Source organism: Capricornis sumatraensis, chromosome 1, assembly GCF_032405125.1.
Source record: "Capricornis sumatraensis isolate serow.1 chromosome 1, serow.2, whole genome shotgun sequence".
NCBI lineage: Eukaryota > Metazoa > Chordata > Mammalia > Artiodactyla > Bovidae > Capricornis > Capricornis sumatraensis.
In genome coordinates this window covers 172,949,120-172,973,477 of record NC_091069.1, presented here as the reverse complement: position 1 = coordinate 172,973,477, position 24,358 = coordinate 172,949,120, and the positions used below count along the sequence as shown (strand labels likewise).

Below are 24,358 nucleotides of genomic sequence, written 5' to 3'. Positions count from 1 at the left end.
GAATTTAAATGCCAGAACAGGAAAACCAGCAGAATTATATAACTCATTCACCCATTGGTTACCTTCTTGTAATCTGAATATTAATTCTTTCCACTGTAGCTGTGGAAAGAATAGGCTCCAATACTTCTTCACCATGACTGAAAGTTTCCCCCTCCCTTTCTTATTCCATGGTAACAAATGTGATATCCTTCCTTTCATTATGCCTTGTAGCTGGGGATCACAGTGAATAACATCTTTAAAATTCAAATAGTTCCCTTTATAGAGCTTCCCTCATGACTGCTTCTCCCACAGCCAGCTCTTTCAAGGAGAAAAAACAGTTTGGAAATGACACAAATTGTCAGCCAAGGCCTCTATTCTTTAACCTCTCTAAGCTCTTTCAGAGATCAGAAAGAGAACTGGGCAAATATGATGGTTGTTTTGGGATGTGGTGGTCAAAGACCATTTTAGGTACATGAATGAAATGCTGGAAATGAATCATAACTGGGAAGGTGAGGATGTACTTTTGGAGTATTGGGGAATCCCCAGGTACCACAAACTTGCTCTCCTCAGCATGCATGCATTTGCTTTTGGAAACTTTTTCAAACCCTAGAGAATGTGCTGGGAGAGTTCAGAGAAAGGCTTTCATTCCTGAGGGCATATTGGGGTTTATATTCGGGCCACATCACTCCTTAAATGCAATGGATTATAGGGTTTTTGTAGAATTTATTCTGGATCACAGAATTACTTGAAACTTGCCAAGAAATTAAGTTGTGGTGAGTGAGAAGTACAGGGTTAGGTGGTGAAATGCTGTATCTTAGTTAACATGAAGTTAGGTGCCACTTTGGGAAGGGAATTAGGATGGTTCTGATTAAGCTTCATCATTCCAGACTTCAGTAAAGGGATGCTGACATTAAGGAGGAAAGGAGAGGTAGGTTGGTGAGGGAGATGAGAGATGTTACTTGAGGTATTCTTGGGTGGTGGTAGGAGAACTTAAATTGGAATGACCAGTGGGTTTCTCTTCTTAAGGGAAATGGGCTTTTCTTTCTAAAGGAGAAATATTAGTGATATGCACTTGACAAAACTGAAGTGTGTGCAGAGTAGCCCAGTGAGAATGGATAAGCAAGGAAGGGGTTGGGGGTGGTCTTGAACTCTATGGGAAGGGACTCCAGGCATCAGTGAGAGTCAGAAGAAGTTTGAATCACTGCTTGTTGCATTATACTCACTAGAAGACTGGGAAGCCCTTGAAATTATAAAGTACAGTCTCTGTACGGCATGCATTCCCATATTAGAGAGAGGTGGGAAAATCTACCTGGGTATTGGAACAGTGAAATGGGGACTTAAAGAAGACTTTCTGTGTTCAGTAACCTTACCAGGCACTCCTGGGATAATGCTATTCCTTTGCTAAACTCTGAATGATAATTGCAAGGACTGATGTTGAGGCTGAAACTCCAATACTTTGGCCACCTGATGCGAAGAGCTGACTCATTGGAAGAGATCCTGATGCTGGGAAAGATCGAGGGGAGGAGGAGAAGGGGATGACAAAGGATGAGATGGTTGGATGGCATCATCGACTCAATGAACATGGGTTTGGGTGGACTCCAGGAGTTGGTGATGGACAGGGAGGCCTGGCGTGGTGCGGTTCATGGGGTCACAAAGAGTCGGACACGACTGAGCGACTGAACTGAACTGAACTGAATGATGATCTAAGGGTGCCACCTGCTGTAAAAGCTTCTAGCAACTATCTCTGGGAAAACTCATGCTGGTTTTACCACAGATTTGCCATACGATATAGAGCAGATGACCTAGTAGAGAAACCAAATACATGGTTGAAAATTCTGTCAGTTAACTGACACGGTATATTATTACTCAGCAGTCAGTTGTGTCTCTAGCAGGGAAATTACTTTGCCTTTGGCTTCTTCTGTCTTCCTGATTTAGGGTTGCGTCTCCACACAGCCTCACAGTAACGCCTCCTGCCTGCCTGCTCTCTCCACTGACAGACGCATCTGTGACCCAGGCTCCCTCTCTCAAAGATAAGAAGGAATTTTTCTTCCACCCATCCAACCGCTCCCCTCTCATCTAACAACCGAAAGGGTGGTCTGTGTTCTAAAGGCACCAGCGTCACTCAGGGGCTGTCAGAAATGCAGTATCTCTAGCCCTACCCCAGACCTTCTGAGTCAGTCTGCATTTGTGATAGACCTCCAGTTTGAAAAGCCACAGTAGAGTATTTCTCTCTCTGTCTCCAGTGGAAAAGAGTGATGATGCAATAGGAAAAACCTGTTTCCACCCATCCCTCCCCAAACCTTCTCTCTTTACCCTGGAGTGGAAATCACTCTGAAGTCCCTTTTGAGTGGAACTGAAAGTATTTCACAACTTAGACTCCATAGTTCCCCACCAACCACTGGCTTCCATGACTTAACTCAGAGACATGCACGTGAATCACTTCTCTGATGATACAGGGAAGATTTAGCTCAAAGTCTGCTCTCTCTAAGTGGCTTCAGGCTTCCCCTGTTATGACCCTAAACTTAAAGTCACCCAGATACTGTACTCACTGGGCTCCCCTGAAGGTTAAACATTGAGATTCTCTCTCTTCCCTGGCACTTGAGTCATAGAAATGGTCTGGGTCTAGTTATAACAGGCTTCCCAGGTGATGCTAGTGGTAAAGAACCAATCTGCCAGTGCTGGAGACATAAGGGATCCCTGGATCAGGAAGATCCCCTGGAGGAGGAAATGGCAATCCGCTCCAGTTTTCTTGCCTGAAAAATCCCCTAGACAGAGGAGCCTGGCAGGATACAGTCCACAGAGTTGCAAAGAGTCAGAAACGATTCAAGTGACTTAGCACTTAGCACATGTTAGGAGATAGTCACTCAAGAATCCTTCTAGACACCTCCCAAATCAGCTGGAGACATTTCAAAAATGCCTCTATCAGGAAGACATTGCTGATAAAGTCTGAGGATTTATCAGCTGAGGATTATCACCAAGATAGTGTTTGGCTGGCACACAGAAACTATAGTCTTCTAAACCTGTGAGGTCTCTGACCCCACCCAGGACTTCAGTTTTCCCCAGCTACTACCCAAATGCATATCTCATGTGTTCTAGGTCATCTCTTCCTCATATTACTATGCTTGTCTGTACTCATGAATTTCCCTTCTTTTACTAAACTTCCTTCAAAGCTCTACCAGTGTCATTCCATTGTCATAAACTCTTTTATGTCTTCAACCTCTTCATCAAATGTTTCCCATAAGGTTGTGCTTTTGCCCCCAGCCACTGCTTGTTTTATGACACTTGACAGGGACCTTTAGTAACACTCTTCCCCCTTTGAGGTGTTCTCTTCTTTCACTGCTGTTAGCTACTAATCATTTGTCACTACTTCCTTACTCACTGAAGATTTTTGGCATTAGATGCAAGGTCTTTCTTTCTAATCAATTGTTCCTATCAAATATCAGAGGTGGCTTTGGCATGGATAAGTTTACCAGCAACCATGCCTCAATGTTCTTTGATCTTTGCCACTTGAAAGATCTTCATCCACAGGGTATTTTAGCAACTCCTTTCCCGTGACATAATCCTAAATCTTATTGCTAAGAACAGCTCTGTCCCTATAATCTTAAACCTCAATGTGCCAATCTCTGTCTGCAAGATATCACCTTCCAAGATTTGCTCTTGATTACCTTCATCTGTTCCTCAACTTCCTCATGACTTCAACTCTATCCAGTCTATACCCTATAATGCAGTGCTCTCCAAAAGCAGTCTCTTGATAGGTAGCTAGTATGACTAAGATACTTAATTTTCATCTTACTTAATTTTAGCTAATTTAAATTTAAATAGCCACATGTAGCTAAGTGGCTATCATATTGGATAGTGCAGCTATAGTATATTTTTTCAATCATTCCTTTGCAGGCAACTTCCATAAGCTTGCCCTTTTGTGCAGATTTCATTCCGAGAACAATCTACTTTTGATCTACATATCTGTTCTCACGACTGAATGTTTGAACACTCCTGGAGAAAATTATTCAATTGAATAGACTGGTGACATTACAAATCACGTGTCTCTAGTTCACGTAACTTGGCCTCTGGGCTGCTCACTCTACTTGGTAAACCCTCTCCCTTCCTCCCAGCAGTTTCTTCAGCAGTACCCTCTGCTACTGCTTGTAGTTCCTCTTTCTCTTAGAGTTAACATTCTGAAAGACTAAGCAGTGATTGCTGTCTCCACCCCTGCCTCTGTCTCCACCTCACTGATGAAACTTCCCTGGCACGTGTTGTCATCGGCTTCCCCCCATTGTTAAATGCAGAACACTTTTTAGAACTTATCTTATCTGACCACACTGTTGAACACCGCACTGTTGGCTACCTCTCCTTCTTGAAACTCCATTCTTTCGCAAACTCTGACATCCTGGTCAGTTTCCTCTCATCACCCCTTAAGTAGTGACTAGGGCAGGGATGGTTCTCCAGGAGTTTTCATGACTGAGATGATATTTCTGTTAAGACTAGCGTTGCTTTGATCTCATGCCCACTGTGGATCTCATTACAGATATAAATACATACACAGTTATATATATATATTATAGGTATATAATATCTGTATATTTTATAAAATATATAACTATACTATATATTATATGAAATATGATCTATTAAAATATATGAAATATCATATAAGATAAAATGTAAAACATATCATTACATGTCAAAAAACTCAGCTCCTGACAAGTCCAAGCCCTCAGATTATACCACCCACTGCCCCTCATAGCTGTTGTTATCCATCTTGTCTTAGGCACCCCCTTATTCACTGAAGATCTGAGCACCTAGCTTCCCCATCATTGCCTTTGTCTAGGTAATTTCAGCCCCTTGCACACAATGCCCAACCTCTCTCTTTCTTGTCCTCTTTTCCTCCAGTATCTTGTCTTCTCTACCGCAGCCATCTCCTCCCTGGACCAGAATTCAGATCTTATTGTTATCACCTCACCTCCTAAAAACTCTCAATAGCAAGCATCTCACCTTGTGGCCACCACCTCTTACCTTTTCATTTTATTCTTTCTCCTACCACCACTCCATAAATTCTCCCACCTCACTGGGATATTTATGAATTAGAATATTTCTCACTGTATCTGCAGATAGTACCTAGGTCAAACCTCCACTACTTTTTGATTGGATAATTGCAATTGCCTCCTAACTTATCTCCCTACTTCTACCCTTGTTCCCAAATCTAATATCCTTAAGCCCAATTGATCCTTAAAAATACATCTCAGATAGTATAACACTCCTGTTCAAAAGTCTCTGATGACTTCTCATCATTCTGAAAATTATATCCAAATCCTTTCTCATCACACTGAGAACTATACCCCAATCCTTCCCGTGACCCGTGAAGTCTTATGTAAGCAGATCCCTGGTACCTTTCAGACGTCCTCCCTTCACTTACTCTGCCCCAGCCATACTGGCTTCCTTGTCATTCCTCCTAAAGGCCAGGCACACTCTATCTCAAGGCCTCACCACTTCAGTCTTTTTGCACAGCCAAGAAGACATTGCAGTCTTGGAATGGAGCTGCAGTCAAGGATTTGCTCCCTTCACCAGCCAGTCACGCTCTTTTACATATTTGTATCTGTAGCCCAGGCACCTTTGTTTTGCAATTTCTTTATCTGGGGCCTTGGGCAAAGGTCTTCTTAAGATGCCTCTGCTGAGGCTGCCTTATGTTTGGAGACATTTTCGCCTTGCAGGCTTACTTTCCCCAGCAGACTCAGTATTTCCATTCTGAGCCCTTCCCCCTCATCCTTCCTTTCCGCCTCTCCCCAGGGTCCATAAAACTGCTGGACCCTTTTGATCAGAGTGCCCTCAACAGTCTGAAGACCCCCATGTCTGTGCTGATCCACTTGATCCTTGACTGCTCTGCTCCCACAGAGAGAGAAAGAAATGAAAATGTGGAAAAACAGGTTAAGAGTCCAGAGGAGTTAGTCTGAGAAGTACTGCTGCTGCTGCTGCTGCTGCTACTGCTAAGTCGCTTCAGTCGTGTCCAACTCTGTGCGACCCCACAGACAGCGGCCCACCAGGCTCCCCCATCCCTGGTTTTCTCCAGGCAAGAACACTGGAGTGGGTTGCCATTTCCTTCTCCAATGCATGAAAGTGAAAAGTGAAAGTGAAGTCGCTCAGTTGTGTCCGACTCTTAGCGACCCCATGGACTGCAACCCATTAGGCTCCTCCGTCCGTGGGATTTTCCAGGCAAGAGTAGTGGAGTAGGGTGCCATCGCCTTCTCCGAGAGAAGTACTAGTAGTTCCTAAAAGAAGAGAATGGGAGGAATGGTAGAGAAACAATATTTAAAGAGATAACGATTGTGATTATTCAAAACTGAGAAAGACACAAGTCCTTAGATCAGAAAGGCATACTCAGCATCATGACAATAAATGATGATAAATGACAATAAATCCGCGCCAGATATACTGTGGTGAAGCTGCTAAACAAAAAGCATCAAATACTTCTTCAAATTTACAAAGAAGAAGTGAGTCATTCTTAAAAAAAAAAAAATGAAGAAAGAACACCTATAAAACAATGACAATTAGAATGAAAACTCGTCAGCAACCATAAATCAAATAAGACAACGGGGGCAGTTACTTCTGAATGAATAAAACACACACACACAAATAAAGCAAATTACAGCATTTTGACTAACTGGACTAATACAGTTTCAAAAATTATAAAAGTGAAAAGAACTTAGAAACTTGAGAAAGTGTGTATGAAACTATACTGAATAAAACATATTCAGGGATTTGCATGTATATTGTGGTTACAACTATAGGTAACTATTTTTACTCTCTTGCCTGTTACATTATTGTAAGGACCAGAGAAGTGATTTTTAAATAGTACAGGGAGAAGGAATGAAAGAAAGTGAAAATGAAACCAAGAATGGGTAAATACTGTTAGAGGATGTTGCAAGAGTGTTTTGTAATTCGGAGGTCCTGGAATTTGGCCCTATGGCTGGCAATGGCTATCAAGGAAGGGCTACAAGTGTGTTTGTTTCTGTGAATCACAGCATACCGAGGGGACTGAAATCCCGAGTTGCATACTTCGGAGATGGTATTAAGATTTCTCCCAAAGGAAAAACAAGCTACGGTCTCTCAAACTCTTGCCTCTTCCTAAAGTAGTTTGTTTGCCATTGGAACCTCTCTGTTCCCTACAAATACCACCCCTGCTCCCAATCAACCCTATACTTACCCTATTCAGTGACCATCTTCCACTAAATTTTGTCAGACAGCCCATTCTCTCTGGAACCTACTGAACATTAAAATGATCCACTGATTCAGAAGTAAGAGACTCCCTACTGGGAAGCATACATGTATTTCAAAGACCCCGGAAACAGTACCGTAATGTTAAAGGAGTGACTCCAGAAGGAGAACCATGAGGCTTCATGACACTTCTTTGGGAATATGGGAATTAGGTCTGAACTATCTATCCACCTCTGTGATTACAGTGACCACTATCAACAGCAACAGGAAGTGGGAGTCAAAGTAACCATATAAACATGCAACCACCCATATAAGAATCTGGAAAAATCCGGGGGAAACAATAAACCTTTACACCAGATACAAAACAAAGGTTTGAGCCAATTTTATGTAACTCTTAAAAGCGAAGGAAGAACCCCCAACTACTCCTGGTATATTAATTGTTCAACCAGAAGTATTGTTCAAGAGAAATGAGAAGCCCCAGGACCCAGAGAACCTCCAGACAATAAGAGAGCATCCTTCAGAAGTCAAACTAAGAAGAAACTTCCTCCTGATGTGTGAACTATTGATTTCCCAAATACCACTCTGACTCCAGATTTAAGTATTACTGGAGGTGCTGGGATTGCAGCAAACAGAGCTGGACAATTAGAGGTACCTTGAGCTTTACCGTCTGAGCCACCAGGGAAGTTAAATTATAATCTAATAAACACAAATTATAATCTAAACACAAATTATAATCCAATAAATACACATTATAATCTAATTCTGCAAGAAGGCTGCCTTCTTGCCCTTTTAGGTTTCAAACTCTCATTCAATTTTTGCCTCATGGGCAGAGTCAGCAAATACATTGTCTGATTTCCATGATTAGGGGAAGACACAAAACATATTAGGGGGAAAAGGAGAAACAGAATTATTTCACTGCATTGTTTTATATCTGCTGTCAAATGAATTATTCAGCCCTGTGTTTTTGCTGGGTCAATTGCATCCCCTTTCTCCCTTTGGCTGCCTGCCTATGAGCCAGTCACTGCTTACCAACCCAGCAAGCAGAGATGTGCCCTGAGAAGGAAGATGAGATTAAGATGGATTCCTTTTCATTCTTTACATAAGAATGAAATCTGTTTTGTTGTTGTTGCTATTTTTAATCCTGTGTGAAGTACTGGCAATGTTATCTTCTAATCAAGTGTCACTGTCTTCTGTCCCACTTTAAATTTGTACTGCCAAAAACATAACCACTCTCATCACCATAAAGCTTAAATAACTTCCATTTGGGGGAGTTATTTTTTTAATTTCAGTATTGATAACTCTTTTCAGAAGCTAGGAAGTGTCCAAGCAGTTTCAAACACAAAGCAAGGGCAGAAGTGACACCTGGACTCAATTTTTGGTAAGGTTTTTCAGTTTTATTTTCACTTTCCATGGGCAGAGTCAGAAAGTTTAGGGGGAGAAGGGGTGAATGATATCTCAATTCAGACTTTTCTGAAAATTTGTTTTCAGGCCATTTTTCTTTCTTCTCTCCCAAGTCATAAGACCTGGACTGGTCACTGTATGAGAAAGACCAGGGCCCAAGCTGTAGGGACAGCTAAGGTATTGACTGCAGGGAACTTGGAGGATGTATTTGATGGGAAAATGGTGAACTTGACTGAGGCACAAGCTACATGATCTATCAAACCTGTTTAGGTGCCCAAGGGACAAATCCTACTACTGTGGAGAGTTCCCTAGCAAGAGTTAGGAGAAGTAGCACCATGTCAAGGTGAAGTGAACAGATGCTGCATCTGTACTGCTGGGTCTGAATTCAAGCTCTGCCACTTATTAGCAATGTTGTCTTAAGCAAATTTTTTAACCTCTCTGGGCTTTAGTTTGTACATTTATAAAATAGGGAATCATAACAAGACCTAAAGCAGAGTTATGATGATGTTTAAATGAGTTAATATCTATAAAATACCTAGAACAGTACCTGGCACAAAGTTTTTGTAAACAATACATCTGTGTGCTTGTCAAATAAAAAAATTAGAAGTGGGATGGGAAGAGGTTCTTGCTGGATAATGTTCTCCAAAGCTTTGCTTCAACCCCTTTCTCTCTGCCCCTACTCACACATAACTTCTACCTTCCCAAGAGTTAAAATAGCAAATCATATTGGTCCTGGGAGGTGAAAGCTAGTATTATGACCTAAGTCAGTGATCAGTTAGCCCATCTGTAGATCAGGTAACATGTCTATAGCACAGACACAACAAGCTCCAGGGTGCTAAGCAGAAAGCACTTCCCCAAAAGCCCATCCCAGCCAGCATCGATCTGAGGGAGACTCTTTGTCAACCACAGCAGGGACGAGGTCAGTGGCCAAGGGCTTTATGTGTGGCCGCTGGGAGGAGGTGAGCTCTTGGCCAGTCTAGTGAGTTAGGGGCAGCCTGTGCTCTGCTGCTGCCAAACAGCAGGTGGGCTACCCCTCCCCTGTCTGCCCCACCCCAGGACCGGGAGGCTTCCCTCTCAGTGCCGAGGGTAGGGAAGACAAGCAGCAGGAAGGGGATGGGTCAGGAAGACAAGTAACAGGAAGGGGATGGGTCAGGGGATGGGTCGGGGAAGGGCACCCAGTCCCAAGATGGGTGGCAAGAACCTTGACCAGCCCGAGTTTACTGATGAAACTAAACTCAGAGAAAGCAGCAAACAGGGAGGGTCTGAGTTTTCTGAGGCCTGACACTACTAAAATTTATTTTGAGTAGAGAAGAGCTCTTTAAGAAAAAGAGTACAAAACACAAAACAAAATGCCCATGGCTGCTGCAACACTGCTCAACAGGGTGAGAATGTGACAGAGAGACAAGTCAAGAAGTCACAGTGGAAAGAGACAGTGGTCTTAACTTATTGTGGTTAAAATATCTTACTAATGAAAACTTGACCAAGATCTAAGACCCATGACCACACTGTTAAGGCTCCTCCTGAGGTCTTGGAGTGGCTTGGAGAGAGCTGTGCAGGTGAGAAGCCCTGAAGCTTAGCCCTTTAGCTTGATGGTAAATCAGCTGATATGATTAGCTGGAGGGCATTTAATCAGGTGGTTGCAGGACTGGGTGCCTTGATCCTCCCAGTAATCAGTGCCAACTATGTTCTATGGGTGCAAGCTGAGGGAAAGAACAGGGGGAAGGAGGTGGTGGGAGAGGGAAGGTTGAGAAGAAAACCAATGATGGCTAGTAGCTGGAGACGTTTAGAAGCCAGTTTGTCATTTCCTAAAGGTGTGAAAATGCCAGCAATGGGAACAGAGGAGCAAAAGAATTAAGCTTCAGGCATGTCAGAATAGGGACATTCCCCCAGCTCCCTGGGCACTGCTGGACAGTCCAGTCTGCCCTCCTCTGTGCATCTAGAACCACAGGTGTAAGATGGCAGAAGGCGTGGGCTCCAACTCAGGTTGGACCCGCCATCAGCTGATACCTGTTCTCAATTGTGATGCTTCCTTCTTCTTCATGAAAGTCTTTTTGGCTTGTGGTCTTGTGTACGCTGAATAGAAAGTGAGTAAAACCCATCAAGTCTCAGGCCCCAGCTTGCATTTCAGGTTCACGGGGAGACAGTCACGGGGAGACAGTAGGAGGATTCTAGGACTTTATAAAGCCAAAAGTGTGCTTACCAGAAAGCAGGAGGGCCATCACAATGAGAGTGTTTCGCAGTCCCATGGTGCTACAGTTAAAACAGAGAAGATAAAACTCGATTAGAAAATGAAACCAAAATGTGACAAAGTGGCGTTTGAAATTCACTTCGGCCCATGGGTGGGGCAAAGATGATACAGTGTGTTCATCAGAGCCATTCTCTTTTTCTCCTAACCCTACAGACATACCCTATTTCCCAGCCCCCACCCCCACACAAGTAGGCCATGTGACTGGGTTTTGACCAGTGGAATTGTGAGCAGAAAAGATGGGCGTTACTTCCAGGTACCACAGTGCTAAAGCCTCTCTCTTGCCTCCACCCCCTGCCTTCTTTGATGCAGAGGATCCAGATGAGGAGTCCAAGCAGCCAGAAGATGGTAAAAGCCTCACTATGAAAGAAGCTGATTGGCTGAACAAATTAATAAAACAGCTCTTAACACCCCACAGTGATCTATATTAGACTGTGATGCGAGCAAAAAATAAAATTTTTGTGTGTTAAGTTAATGAAATTTTGGGAGTTTTTTACTGCAGTAGCTGAGAAAGAAATGGCAACCCATTCCAGTATTCTTGCCTGGGAAATCCCATGGTGAAAGAGGAGCCTGGTGAGCAACAGTCCATGGGGTTGCAAAGAGTCAGACACAACTGAGCAACTAAAACTGCAACAGCAGCATTATTATCTTGACCAATAAATGGGTATGGTAGGACAAATAGAACGTATATACGGCTTCCCTGGTAGCTCAGTTGGTAAAGAATCTGCCTGCCTGCAGGAGACCTTGGTTCAATTCCTGGGTGGGGAAGATCCTCTGGTGAAGGGATAGGCTACCCACTCCAGTGTTCTTAGGCTTCCCTGGTGGCTCAGCTGGTAAAGAATCGCCTGCAATGCAGGAGACCTGGGTTTGATCCCTGGGTTAGGAAGATCCCCTGGAGAGGGAAAGTTTACCCATTGTAGTATTTTGGCCTGGAGAATTCCATGGACTGTATAAGTCCATGGGGTCTCAAAGAGTCACATACGACTGAGCAACTTTCACTTTCATGTTTAGAAATCAATTTTTCTTTGGCTTCCCTGTGGTTTCCAAACATTAATGTGCATAAAAATTATCTGGAGGATATGTTAAAGCAGATTCCTGGGCCTTTTCCACAGAGATTCTGATTACTAGATTGAGTGAAATCCATGACTCACAAACTCACAGGTGATAGTGTTGCAGTGGGCTCCTTAAGGAGCCCACTTGGATAACCCTGTACTAGAAAGTGAAAGGGAAGTCGCTCAGTTGTGTCCCACTCTTTGCGACCCCACGGTCTGTAGCCTACCAGGCTCCTCTGTCCACGGGATTTTCCAGTACTAGAGTGTTTGCTTAATCTATGTGATGGAGCCAAGGAAAACGATAGGTATTGCTTTATAACCTCCATGCTTTCTCTTTTCATTTCCTGCCCTCCATCTTTCTTCATTCACCCATTGACCCCAACTTAAACCAAAAAGGCTGTAGAGTGGCTTACAGGGAAGCATAGAGTAGGGAAGATGACCAACATTACAAATGGGAAAAGCAAACCAAATGCAGGAATACAAAATGGAGTCAGGTACAATGCCAAAGCTAAATGCTTACTGTAGAAATCTGCCCACTTTGTATGGTATGGGTCACAAGTTTGGCTTGTTAACTTTTTAACAGATAAAGTGAAAAGGAAAATCTAATTGGTGAATCAATTTCCAGATCTGTCCATGAGATAAAAATAAACCGATGCTCAGATGAAAGTATACAACTATTCCTGATCCAATAGCAGACATTTCTTCCCTGCGGGTGATTTGTCTAGAAGCCATCCTTGATGCCTGTGGGTTATGCTAGACACCCTTGCTTTCCTTTCCTTTCCCATAGCACCAATGTATGACTTTAGGCCAAAAGTATTTGCTATGTTTCTTTCCTTCTGGACTGTAACTTCTTTTCTTTAAATAAAAAATTTTTAATAGATCATAGCTGCTCATAGTACTACATTTGAAATATAAGGGCAATAAACAGTGGAAAGCAACTCCCTGCCAACCTTGCCCCCTAGCAGTTTGATTTCTCCCCATAGCAATAAGTGGAGTGACCACTATTACCTGTTAGCAGTCTCTTGCCTCTACTTGCAGTTATTTGAGACAAAGTGAAATGAAAACTGAGACCCATTTTTTTTTCATTTTATTATAAAACACAAATGTTTGCCCACTATAATGCAGTTCTGCACACTAACCACTCCCTTGGAAGTTTTTCTGTGTCCACACATACTGGGTATCCTCAGTCTAACAGTTGCATATTATTCTGGTGTTTTCAATCGGATGGCAATAATTTACTTTACCAGCCCCTATCAATAGACATTTGAGTTTTTCCAATCTTCCGCTGCAATGAACAGCCTTGATCATATGCCAAATCATATATGTGAGAGTAAGCTATCTTCCTAGGAGCAGAATGGCTTGACCAAAAAGTTAAAAAGCAAATTCAATCTTAATCTTCACACATATTGAAAAATTATTCTCCCCTAAAACTAGATGCTTATGCTCCAACCAACAAAATCACAGCATGAATGTCCTTATTTTCATATAGATTTTGTCAACAAAGATTTCTAATTTGTAATCTTTACCAATCAGTTCAGTTCAGTTGCTCAGTCCTGTCTGACTCTCTGCGACCCCATGGACTGCAGCACGCCAGGTTTTCCTGCCCATCACCAACTCCCAGAGCTTGCTCAAACTCATGTCCATTGGGTCGGTGATGCCATCCAACAGTCTCATTCTCTGTAGTCCCCTTCTCCTCCTGCCTTCAATCTTTCCCAGCATCAGGGTCTTTTCCAATGAGTCAGTTCTTAGCATCAGGTGACCAAAGTATTGGAGTTTCAGCTTCAGCATCAGTCCTTCCAATGAATATTCAGGACTGATTTCCTTTAGGATTGACTGGTTGGATCTCCTTGCAGTCCAAGGGACTCTCAAGAGTTTTCTCCAACACCACAGTTCAAAAGCATCAATTCTTTGGTGCTCAGCTTTCTTTATAGTCCAACTCTCACATCCATACATGACTACTGGAAAAACCATAGCTTTGACTAGATGGACCTTTGTCAGCAAAGTAATGTCTCTGCTTTTTAATATTGATCTTTACCAACAGGGAAGGTTAAAATGACATCTCATTGTAATTTTTTAAAAATTCCTCTTTTGTTGTCATGAAATACATATAACTTCAAATTTACCATCTTACTCATTTCTGAAGTGTGTAGTAATGTTAAACACATTTACATTTGTTGTGCAACCATCATTACCACCCATCCCCAGAACTCCTTTCTTCTTGCAAAACTGAAATTCTATACCCATTAAACACTAACTCCACACACTCCTCCACTCCCTCTGTCCCTCTGTAGAAGCATCATTCTACCTTCTATCTCCATGAATTTGGCTACTTTAGGCACCTCATATAAGTAGACTCAAATAATGTTTGTCTTTTTTGTGTCTGGCTTATTTCACTTAGCATAATGTAAGATTCAAGATTCAAGCATTTTGTAGCAGGTGTCAGAATTTCCTTCCTTTTTAAGGCTGAATAATATTCTATTGTATGTAAATGCAACATTTTGTTTATCCATTCAATTGTTGATGGACATCTGAGTTGTTCCTCTTTTTGGCTGCTGTGAATTATGCTATGGTCATGGGTATACAACTATCTCTTCAAGACATTGCTATCATTTCTTTTGGGTATATACTCTAAAGTGGAATTACGGGATCATATGGTAATTTTATTTTTAATTTTTGAGGGAACTGCCATATTGTTTCTCCATGGCTATACCATTTACATTCTCATTAACTGTGCACAAGAATTCCAATTCTCCACATTCTTGCCAACACTTGTTATTTCCTGTAGTTCTTTTCTTTAGTACCCATCATAAAGAGTGTGATCTATTTCTTACTATGATTTTAAAATGAATTTCTTTTATTTTGTGTATGAGCATAATTTCAAATGTATAAGAGGTAATATTTCTTATTCCATATCTGTACATTTCTTTTGCCTATTATTAATTTGGGTCACTGGCCTTTTTTTTCTTTTTTCTTATTGATTTGTAGGAGCTCTTTTATATTTAAAAAATTCATGCTAATTAGTGAACAATTCAGAGAAGGCAATGGCACCCCGCTCCAGTACTCTTGCCTGGAAAATCCCATGGACGGAGGAGCCTGGTGGGCTGCAGTCCATGGGGTCGCTAAGAGTCAGACACGACTGAGCGACTTCACTTTTGCTTTTCACTTTCATGCATTGGAGAAGGAAATGGCAACCTACTCCAGTGTTCTTGCCTGGAGAATCCCAGGGACAGGGGAGCCTGGTAGGCTGCCGTCAATGGGGTCGCACAGAGTTGGACACGACTGAAGTGGCTTAGCAGCAGCAGCAGTGAACAATTAGAAAATTTGTGTTTTGTGACAGTAAGTTGCAAATATATTCAGCTGCCAAAACACATAGTAGGTGTCCAATCTGTGCACCTCACGCCGTCTCCCAATTGTTCTGCCTTCCTTCCAGGGATTTTAATAAGTTTCAGAACACAGGCACTATCTGTTGGGCCAAAGCTGACACCAGTCAGTGGTAGAATCTGGAAAAAGAGTTCTTTATTTAAAAAATTGAAGTATAGTTGATATATAATGTTGTGTTAATTTCTGGTATACATCAAAATGATTTAGTTATAAATATATTCTTTTTCAGATTATTTTCCATTACAGTTTAATACAAGATACCGAATATAGTTCCCTGTGACTTACAGTAGGACCTTGCTGTTGATTTTATACATAGTAGTTTTGTATCTGTTAATCCTAGACTCCTAATTTATCCCTTCCCCTCTTCTTCCTTTGGTAATCATAAATTTGTTTTCTATATCTGTCTATTTCCATTTTATAAATAAGTTCATTTGTATCATAAAGATTCCATATGTAAGTAATAGCATATGATATTTGTCTTTTCCATGTCTGAGTTACTTCATTTAGTATGATAATCTCTAGGTCCATCCATGCTGCTACAAATGGAATGATTTCATTCTTTTTATGGCTGAGTAATATTTCACTATATATATACACTACATGTTCTTTATCTACTCATCTGTTGAACATTGCTTCCGTGTCTTGGCTACTGTAAGTAGTGCTGCTATGAACACTGGGTATATGTATCTTTCCGAATTAGAGTTTTTTTGGATATATGCCCAGGAGTGGGATTGGTGGATCATAAGGTAAAGGAGTTCTCTATTTGATTCTTGTGCACTTCATCACCCTAAATCACTACCAATATCCTATTTATCATAGATTCTGAGGACTGTGAACCCTGTGAGTCTGAACTCCTACCTAGTATAAAAATCTCACACTGTTTGCAAACCAAGTATCACTATGCTTAATGTAATCAAAGTTTTTTTTTTTCTTCCCTGGGTATGTGTCAGACAGGACACACAATCAAAATTATACTTTGGTATAAATTTAATGAATCACCTTTAATTCAAATAATCACATGAAATCTGTATTGTCCTGGGAAATCCTGGACAGATGGTCCCTGTAATTCATTCAGTGGGGAGGAGCACTGGGTCTGAGGAGGACATCAAAATTATTTTTTGCTTCTCTTTTTGGAATCTCTGTCTTCTCCTGGGTGAAAAGCTGCCTCTCCTTAACTTCCTCTCATTGATGCTGGTATCATTCTCTCAAACTATGCAGAATAAGCCTAACAGAGAATAGAGAATAAGCCTAAGCCTAACATACTTCTATCAAAGCCTTTTATGGATTTTGGGGGAGAGAGATCATGTTTGTCCTCGAAATCCTGCCCCAGCAGTGATATTCCTAGTAAACTTCCCTAACATTAACTTAGAGACTGCACACCATCCTGACCAACACTGTAGATACCTGGTTTACCGGAGGCCCTATTAAAATATAGGGCTAAAACACTTGAGTGTCATGATACTCTTTTATACAGTATAAATGTATAAAAATATACTCATACATATGAAAAATTTCTCTCATCTCTAGCCATGGAGTGTGTGTGAGGGGCCAGTTTTCTTCAATGTCATTGGCTATGAGGCAGAGCAGAAATGTCACTGCTCCCCGCGCAATGAACTCTGAACCACAACTACGAGTCACGACTTTCTCCAGAGGGCCTGAGAAGTAGAAACTCTAGCTTTTGGAGGGAGAGAGCAGAAAGGGGATTGGGAGAGGAAAGAACCTAAGAATTTACGGGGGAGATTCTCTGTGAGGATATTTCTGTCGGCTGTGAGCAGAATAAAGTCTGTAGGTGGGTGAACTGGTCAAAAACCTAGAACAAGTTTCAGCGTTCTATTTAGCTGGAGGTTCACCTTCAAAACTAAAGAAAAGCACCCACCAGACGCTACTTTCTCTCACTTTACATACCTGGCCATCAGAGAATGTGAGTGAGAGTCAACTCAATGACCAAGTATACTATTCCTCACAGCAAGGTGAGATTTTCTTTCCCCATGTTGCAGGTAAAGAAACGGAGTTTCTTCCCTGCATTCTTCTTCAATTTTATTGAGATAACATCGGTTTATAACATTTTTTCATGTTTACAACATTATATTTCCACTTCATACGACATTATATTTCCATTTCCGTATATACTACAGTTTGCTCACCACCAGAAATTTAGTTTCCATCCATCACTCATTGTGTTCTTTTTAACTCTTGTATAGTTCCTTTAAAAGTCCAGTTGGTTTCAGATGTGCTGTTGTTATTGCTTAGTCACTCAGTCATGTCCAACTCTTTTGTGACCCTGGACACAAAAGCCTGGACGGTAGCCTGCCAGGCTCCTCTATCTATGGGATTCTCCAGGCAAGAATACTGGAGTGGGTTGTCATTCCCTTCTCCATCTTCCCAAACTGGGGATTGAACCTGAATCTCTTGTATTGGCAGGCAGATTCTTTACCACTGAGCCACCAGGGGAGCCCCAGGTGTGCTTTAGGAGCAAGGAAAAAAGATCTCAATTCTACCCACTCTCGGGGTAACAAGGGAAGAGCACATCCCTGGGGCCAGGTGTGATGGCAGCTCCTAGAATCAGAGTGTGACACTCAGGGGGACAAGCTAGGCTAGATGTAGGACGGACCACAGTGTCCCTGTGTATCAGAGACATTTCTGTCCCGAGCTGCCATTCAGTCCACAAATATTACTTGAGTACCTATTACGTGCCAGGCAGAGAATGCTTCTCTCCACCCCAGCCCCGGACAGGTAATGAGTTTGCTGGCCTGGCCTAACCTCCAGACGCACGTTACTGTGTTTCAGCTAAGCCTCACCTAGAAGAGTTCTGGGAACTACGTGCATTGGAACAGAACAAAGGGGATTAAGAAGAGTTCTTTTATGTCTCAAGTCTGCAGGAGGATGTGGGATCTAGCTCAGGCGAAAGGCAGTATGCAGATATGGCGAGGTGGTGTTGGCCGGTCACGGGGTGGGACAGGGGAGTATACATATGATGGCTTGGGAAGTGAGAGAAAGATTCCAAGGCAGAAGTTGGGGAGCAGCAAAAAAAGTTCCCTATTTCACTACTTTGTCTAGAATATTAGTGGTGATCAGGGCACCAGGAAAAATGCTGATAGGTTTTCTGGTGTCTAATGAAGGTTATTCATTGAGAGAGTCTCATGCAAACATGTAGTGAATTTACTCAATGTCAGGCTTGTTCTAGAGGTTGTGAGGGACTGTAAACATGTGCAGGCCTTGATCCCTAACCCAGAGCTAAAAAGAAAAACAGAGTGTCCACAAACAGCTATCATTCAAGCTCCAGGCCAGCGTGGAAGGTGGACTCATTCATCTCCTCCCAGCACATATGAGAGTCCTTCTCCGAACAAAGCAAAAGATGCCATTTTCTCGATGGAGGGAGGACTAGGTTTGTCTCAGCCCAGGTTCAGACCCAAATCCTTTGTTTTCTGCCAGCTTGTACTGTGGCTGGCCAAGCAAGCATGCTGGATGGGCACTGCCAGCTGAGTGAGAGGACAGTGAAGGCCAGGAGCCCTCCAAGCACCATGAAGCTCTCCTCTGTAGCACTTGTCATCATTGTAATTTTACATTTATTTACAAGCTGCCCAGGGCCTTTACTGGCCTCAGGGTGACACGCTGTGTCAGTCACTTCTCAGGGCACCAGAACCGGAAGCTCTACCCTTAGAACAGCTATGATTACCTTGGAGGTCCTTGGAGGAATAGGGTAGGCTTATTTCCTTTTTCACAAAGTTTCTGAACTACAAAATAAGAAGGTTGCTGGGAATTGTATCTGAATTTTAACTTCTGACAGGGTGTCTCGTGATATGCTTGAGAGCAGTGGAGCAATGTGGGGATACATATTCATACAGATACTTGGCTGTGCCCCTAGGTTGTTCATTCATTTAACAAATATTTTTGGAGCCAGGCCTTGTGCAAGGTGCTGGGAGTAGAATGATGAGCAAAACCAGAAAGGACTCCTCTTCCTATAGTTGCTTATAGGTTAGTAGATGAGCAGGATGATGATCATACAAATAAATGTAAAATTACAATGATGACAAGTGCTACAGAGGAGAGCTTCATGGTGCTCGGAGGGCCCACAATAGGTCTAGTCTAAACTGAGATCTGAAGAATGATGTGATAAATTAAAGATGGACACATATTCTTTGCTACTCCTCCCTCCTACCCCTTTGTGACCTCTAATTTCCTCCCCTTGAGTCTGGGCTGGCCTTAGAGATTTGTTTGACCAACAGAGTGCACTAGAAGGGATGTTTAGGACTTCTGAGGCCAGGTCAAAAGAAGCCTTGCAGCGTCTGTCTTTCTTGGAATGTGGGGCTCAGAGCCACTATGCAAGATGTCCCCCTGCTGAGACCACCATCATGGAAATGCCATGTGTAGGTGTTTGGGTCGACAGTCCCAGCTGAAACCAGCCTTCCAGCCATTTCTGCCAAACCACCAAACATGGGAATAAAATCTGGAATCCTTTAAATCAGAGGTCAGCAAACTGCAGCCTGAAGACCAAATCAGACCACCACCTGTTTTTACAAATAAAGTTTTGTTGAAATGCAGCTATAACCACTACTTTAATTATTGTCCTTGACTGTTTTTTGTACTGCAGTGATAGAGTCGAGAAGCTGTGACAGAGATCATATGGCTTGCAAAGCTGAAAATATTTTCTATCTGGCCTTTTATAGAAAAAAAAAATACTGACCCTTGCTCTAGATCAGCACTGTCCAGGAGAAATATAATGCAAGCCAAATATGTAATTTTAAAATGTCTGGTAGCCACATTAAAACATTTTAAAAGAAATAGGTGAAATTAATTTCAATAAGATATTTTATCTAATCTAATATCTAAAATATTATTTCAATATGTGATCAATATAAAAATTATTAATGACTATTTTACATTATCTTTCCTGTACTAAATCTTCAGAATCACATGGATATTTTATATTTACAACACATCTCATTTAAGGTGAGCTACATTTCAAGTAATCAGTAGGTACATGTGGCTAGGGGCTACTGATTTAGATAGTATACATCTAGACTAGCCCATTCATCAGCTAAGAGACCAAGTTGATGCCATGAGGACCAGAAAAATCGCTCAGAAGGCTGCCAAAACTTCTGACTCATGTGTTATGAGAAAGAGTGAAATATTCATTGTTCTAAGCTGCTAAGTTTGAGGGCAGTTTCTGATGCATCAACAGGTACGCAGAACAGATTGAATAGGTGCTAAGTAAGTGTAGGTTGGTGGAGTGACTTGGAAAACGCTAGGCAATGGGACCAGCATGTGCCAAGGCACTGAGGGCACATGAGAGAAGGTTGATGTGGATAGAGGGGTGGAGGACAAGACTGAAGAGGCCAGCAAGGGCCAGACCATGCTTATCTTATGGGTCAGTTAAAGATTTTGTTCTTTATTCTGAGAGCAACATGAACAGCAGAGGAGTGACATAAGCAGGGTTGCATTTTGAAGATGACTGGCTACTGTGTAGCAGATGGATAGTAGAGAAGCCAGGGTAGAGGCCCCCAGACCAATCAGTTGGCTATTGTAGTCATATAAATGAAGGAAGATGGCTTTTTGTTGTAGGTTGTGGCGGCAAAAGTAGATAGAAATGGATAGATCCAAGCAGAATTTAGGACTAAAACCAACAGGATATGGTGATGGATTAAATATGGGGGATGAGAACAAGGTGTTGATTGATTCATTCACTCAACAACTGAGTATCACGAATCATTCTTGTTTAATAGGCTGATACTAGGTGGGTACTGCGGGGCTCTCTGTTTTTTACTTTCTCATTTTTACATGTTTAGTAAAACTATGAATGAAAGCACAGAAGTCATACTTCTGCTTTCAAATGTGCAGATGTACATACAAATGTGCGCAAGAATAAGCCAGATAGCTATTGGTCAGTTGGTCAGCTGAAAAGAGAGTCTGATACTAGCATGCTACATCTCAGGGTACACAGAAAGATCTACACTTAAGTGAAGTAGAATAAGTAGATAATAGAGAAGAGCTTATCCGCAGTAAATATACAAGTCATACAAATGTTAGCGTGGCAAGGCTAACCAAAAGTTAATTCGTTCTTAGTGTAGAAGGTGGTCACTGTTCTCTGTGCTAATCACACCACATCATTTGTGGTATCACATTCAGTGAGGTCGGTTATACTTGAATGACCATGGCAAATTAGAGTTGATCAAGGGATTCACCAGGGAATAATGAAAGTATGTCAAATGAGGAACAATCGAAAGGCCTGGGGGTAGCTAACTTGAAGCAGAGAAACCTGCAAGTGCCCAAAGCTGTCTGCAAATGTTTAAGGGCCCTCCCACAGGAAGACACTTGCACTGCTGTTAAAGGGACAGTAGTTCCAATACTGCAAGGTGCAGGGAGCCGGATCTCAGCTTCAGGTGATGAAGAACGTTGAATAGAGTGCTACAACCAAGGACTGGATTTTCTTGTGAGATAATGAGCTCCTCATCACCAGAACTGCTCAGGCAAGAGTAGAGTAATAATGCAGAGGAGACATTTTAAAAGAGATTCTTGAATTGAGTGGGTGGTTGAACTGCATAACTTTTCTTAAGTTTTCCTTGAAGCTGCTCATTACATTCCCAGAAAGGAGGAAAAATAAGGGAGAAAACCTGGATACACCCATCTTTCCAGGGAGAAAATCTGGACACACCACTTTTCCCTAACCCCACCCAATTTCATTCCTCCAAGTTTTAGCACGGTATATAGTCGCAAAGAGTCAGACACAACTGAAGTGATTTAGCACAGCACACATAGTATGGTGGTCTTCCCAGGTAGCACTTGTGGTAAAGAATCCACTTGCCAGCACAGGAGACATAAGAGACTCAGGTTTGATCCCTGGGCTGGGAAGATCCCCCCGGCATGGCAACCCACTCCAGTATTCTTGCCTGGAGACTCTCATGGACAGAGAAGCCTGGCAGACTACAGTCCATAGGATTGCAGAGAGTCAGACATGACTGAAGCAACTTAAAACACACACACACACACACACACACACACACACACACACACACACACACACACAGTATGGTACGTTTAAAGGATCCCAGGTCTGTGGAGGACCTTCTGAGTTGACAAGTGGTCCAAGGTTTCAAAAGAGATAGCGAACAGCAAGTAATCCTATGGTCCAGAAGGTGGGGTAAAGATGGTGATATCTAACCTGGGACTTAAAAGTAGGTCAGTTTTGGTCTCAGAACTGTACCCTGGTGACAAGAACAGAGTGAGCTAGGAATGTTAGTGCTTGCTGGAGAAAGTCAAGTTCAGTTAGAGCAGATGAGGCTTCTACTCTGTGCTCCCAGCCTGCTCAGTCTGATCCTCCCACTCCAGAGAGCTGTCAGCCTAGGCCATTGCATAAGAGGATCTTTCTCAGAGAATTTCCATCTTCCTTTCATATTAGCAATTATTGAAAGTCCAGAACTTGATGTGGTGGCCATCTGCCTCTGTCCTTGAAAGGCTCTGCAAGCCTCTGACAATTCTTCCCTGGACAGCCCTTCAAATAGATTCCTGCAGAAGTACTATCCAGGCATTCAGTTAATGTGGCTCAGGGAACTACTGCCTCCTGGTGAACTACTTTCAAATGTTTGATTGCGTGTAACTGGATACATATTTCAGCCATATTCTTGAGGTACACATACATGTATAAGAACAGGATAGCTGAACATGGCCTAGAAAGTCAGATAAGGAATTTATACTTGCTTTTATAGAAAATTGAGAGTTTGAGATTAATAGTGTGGGAGCAAAAAAGTTATACAATGAAAGTTTAAAGAAAATAAGCCTGTCAGTGGCCTGAAGGAGGCAGTGAAGGCTGGTATGAGGGTGATCAAGAAAGCCAATATTAACAGCTTATACAGCAAAAAAGACACAGATGTGTATAGCGGACTTTTGGACTCAGAGGGAGAGGGAGAGGGTGAGATGATTTGGAAGAATGGCATTGAAACATGTATAATATCATGTAAGAATCGAATCGCCAGTCTATGTCCAATGCAGGATACAGCATGCTTGGGGCTGGTACATGGGGATGACCCAGAGAGATGTTATAGGGAGGGAGGTGGGACGGCGATTCATGTTTGGGAACGCATGTACACCCATGATGGATTCATGTCAATGTATGTATGGCAAAACCAATACAGAATTGTAAAGTAAAATAAAGTAAAAATAAAAATTTTAAAAAAGCTTATAGACTTGAGATGAAGATGCTGAACCAACTTAGCAGAAGCAGGCATGACAGGAAAGAGATGGGCCTGAGTGATAGCTTGATGAAAATGTGAACATTTCCTGGTGTCCGGTGGACACGGGAGGTGACTAGTACTGATACACATCACCCATCCTCACCTCTGCTTTCCTTGAGCTCCCCCGTACCAGCTACATCTCCTCGCTGAGGCTGGATCATATGTCTGACTTGGTTTCCAGTCTCGTCTTGGAGCAAATCCCTTTGGGTCCTCATTGATGGAGAATTTCCTTACCTAACACTGCTTTCATTCATTAGCTGTCATCTTCCTCACCCATTTGGGAGCAGAGTGTTTTCATACAGATACAAGGGGAGTAGCATCAAAGAGGCATAGGTACAAAGAAGAAAGGTCTAAGTAGGTTCATAAGGAGCAGGGGATGCTTTTCTTCATTTCCCAATATTGTACGTAACTAAAGCATTAAAACTAAGAGTTCATTCCCCTCACTTGCCCAGAAGAACGAGCGTAAGATGGCAATAGTAATTAACCTTTCCCATCCCCCAAGTCTATGTATAAGACAGATACCCAGTTTTTCTAGTCATATCTAGAATCGGACCTTTCTGAGTCAAGAAATACTGTTTTTTTGATTTATCAATGGTTTTGGAAACCATTTTCCCCTTTTGCCAAAAAAGTTCTTAAGGGTAAGCACCATGCAAAATTTTTACAAGTTCCTCTCTCTGAGTCTGTGCGCATCCAGTCAAGGGCTCTGCCTGCCATGAATAAGACCCACAGAACTTACCTAAAGGCAGCCATGCCAATTCTGGCCCCCTAAGGAAGCCCCTTCCTGCTCTCTCAGAACCAGAATCATGGTCAAAAAGAGAAAACCAGTGTTTCAAGGGCACAATCTGAGGGACATCCCCTTCTCC

The 24,358-nt window shown here is 42.2% G+C and overlaps 1 protein-coding gene across 1 annotated transcript in view; it reads right to left on the bottom strand.

Moving 5' to 3' along the window:
* Positions 1-23,710, bottom strand: part of CD86 (CD86 molecule) — a 39,669-nt gene extending 15,959 nt beyond the window's left edge. Inside the window, exon 1 of the mRNA XM_068968479.1 lies at positions 23,599-23,710. Within this exon, the coding sequence (XP_068824580.1) occupies positions 23,599-23,710 (112 nt within the window). The remainder of the gene's footprint in view (positions 1-23,598) is intronic.
* Between the last annotated feature and the right edge of the window lie 648 nt (positions 23,711-24,358).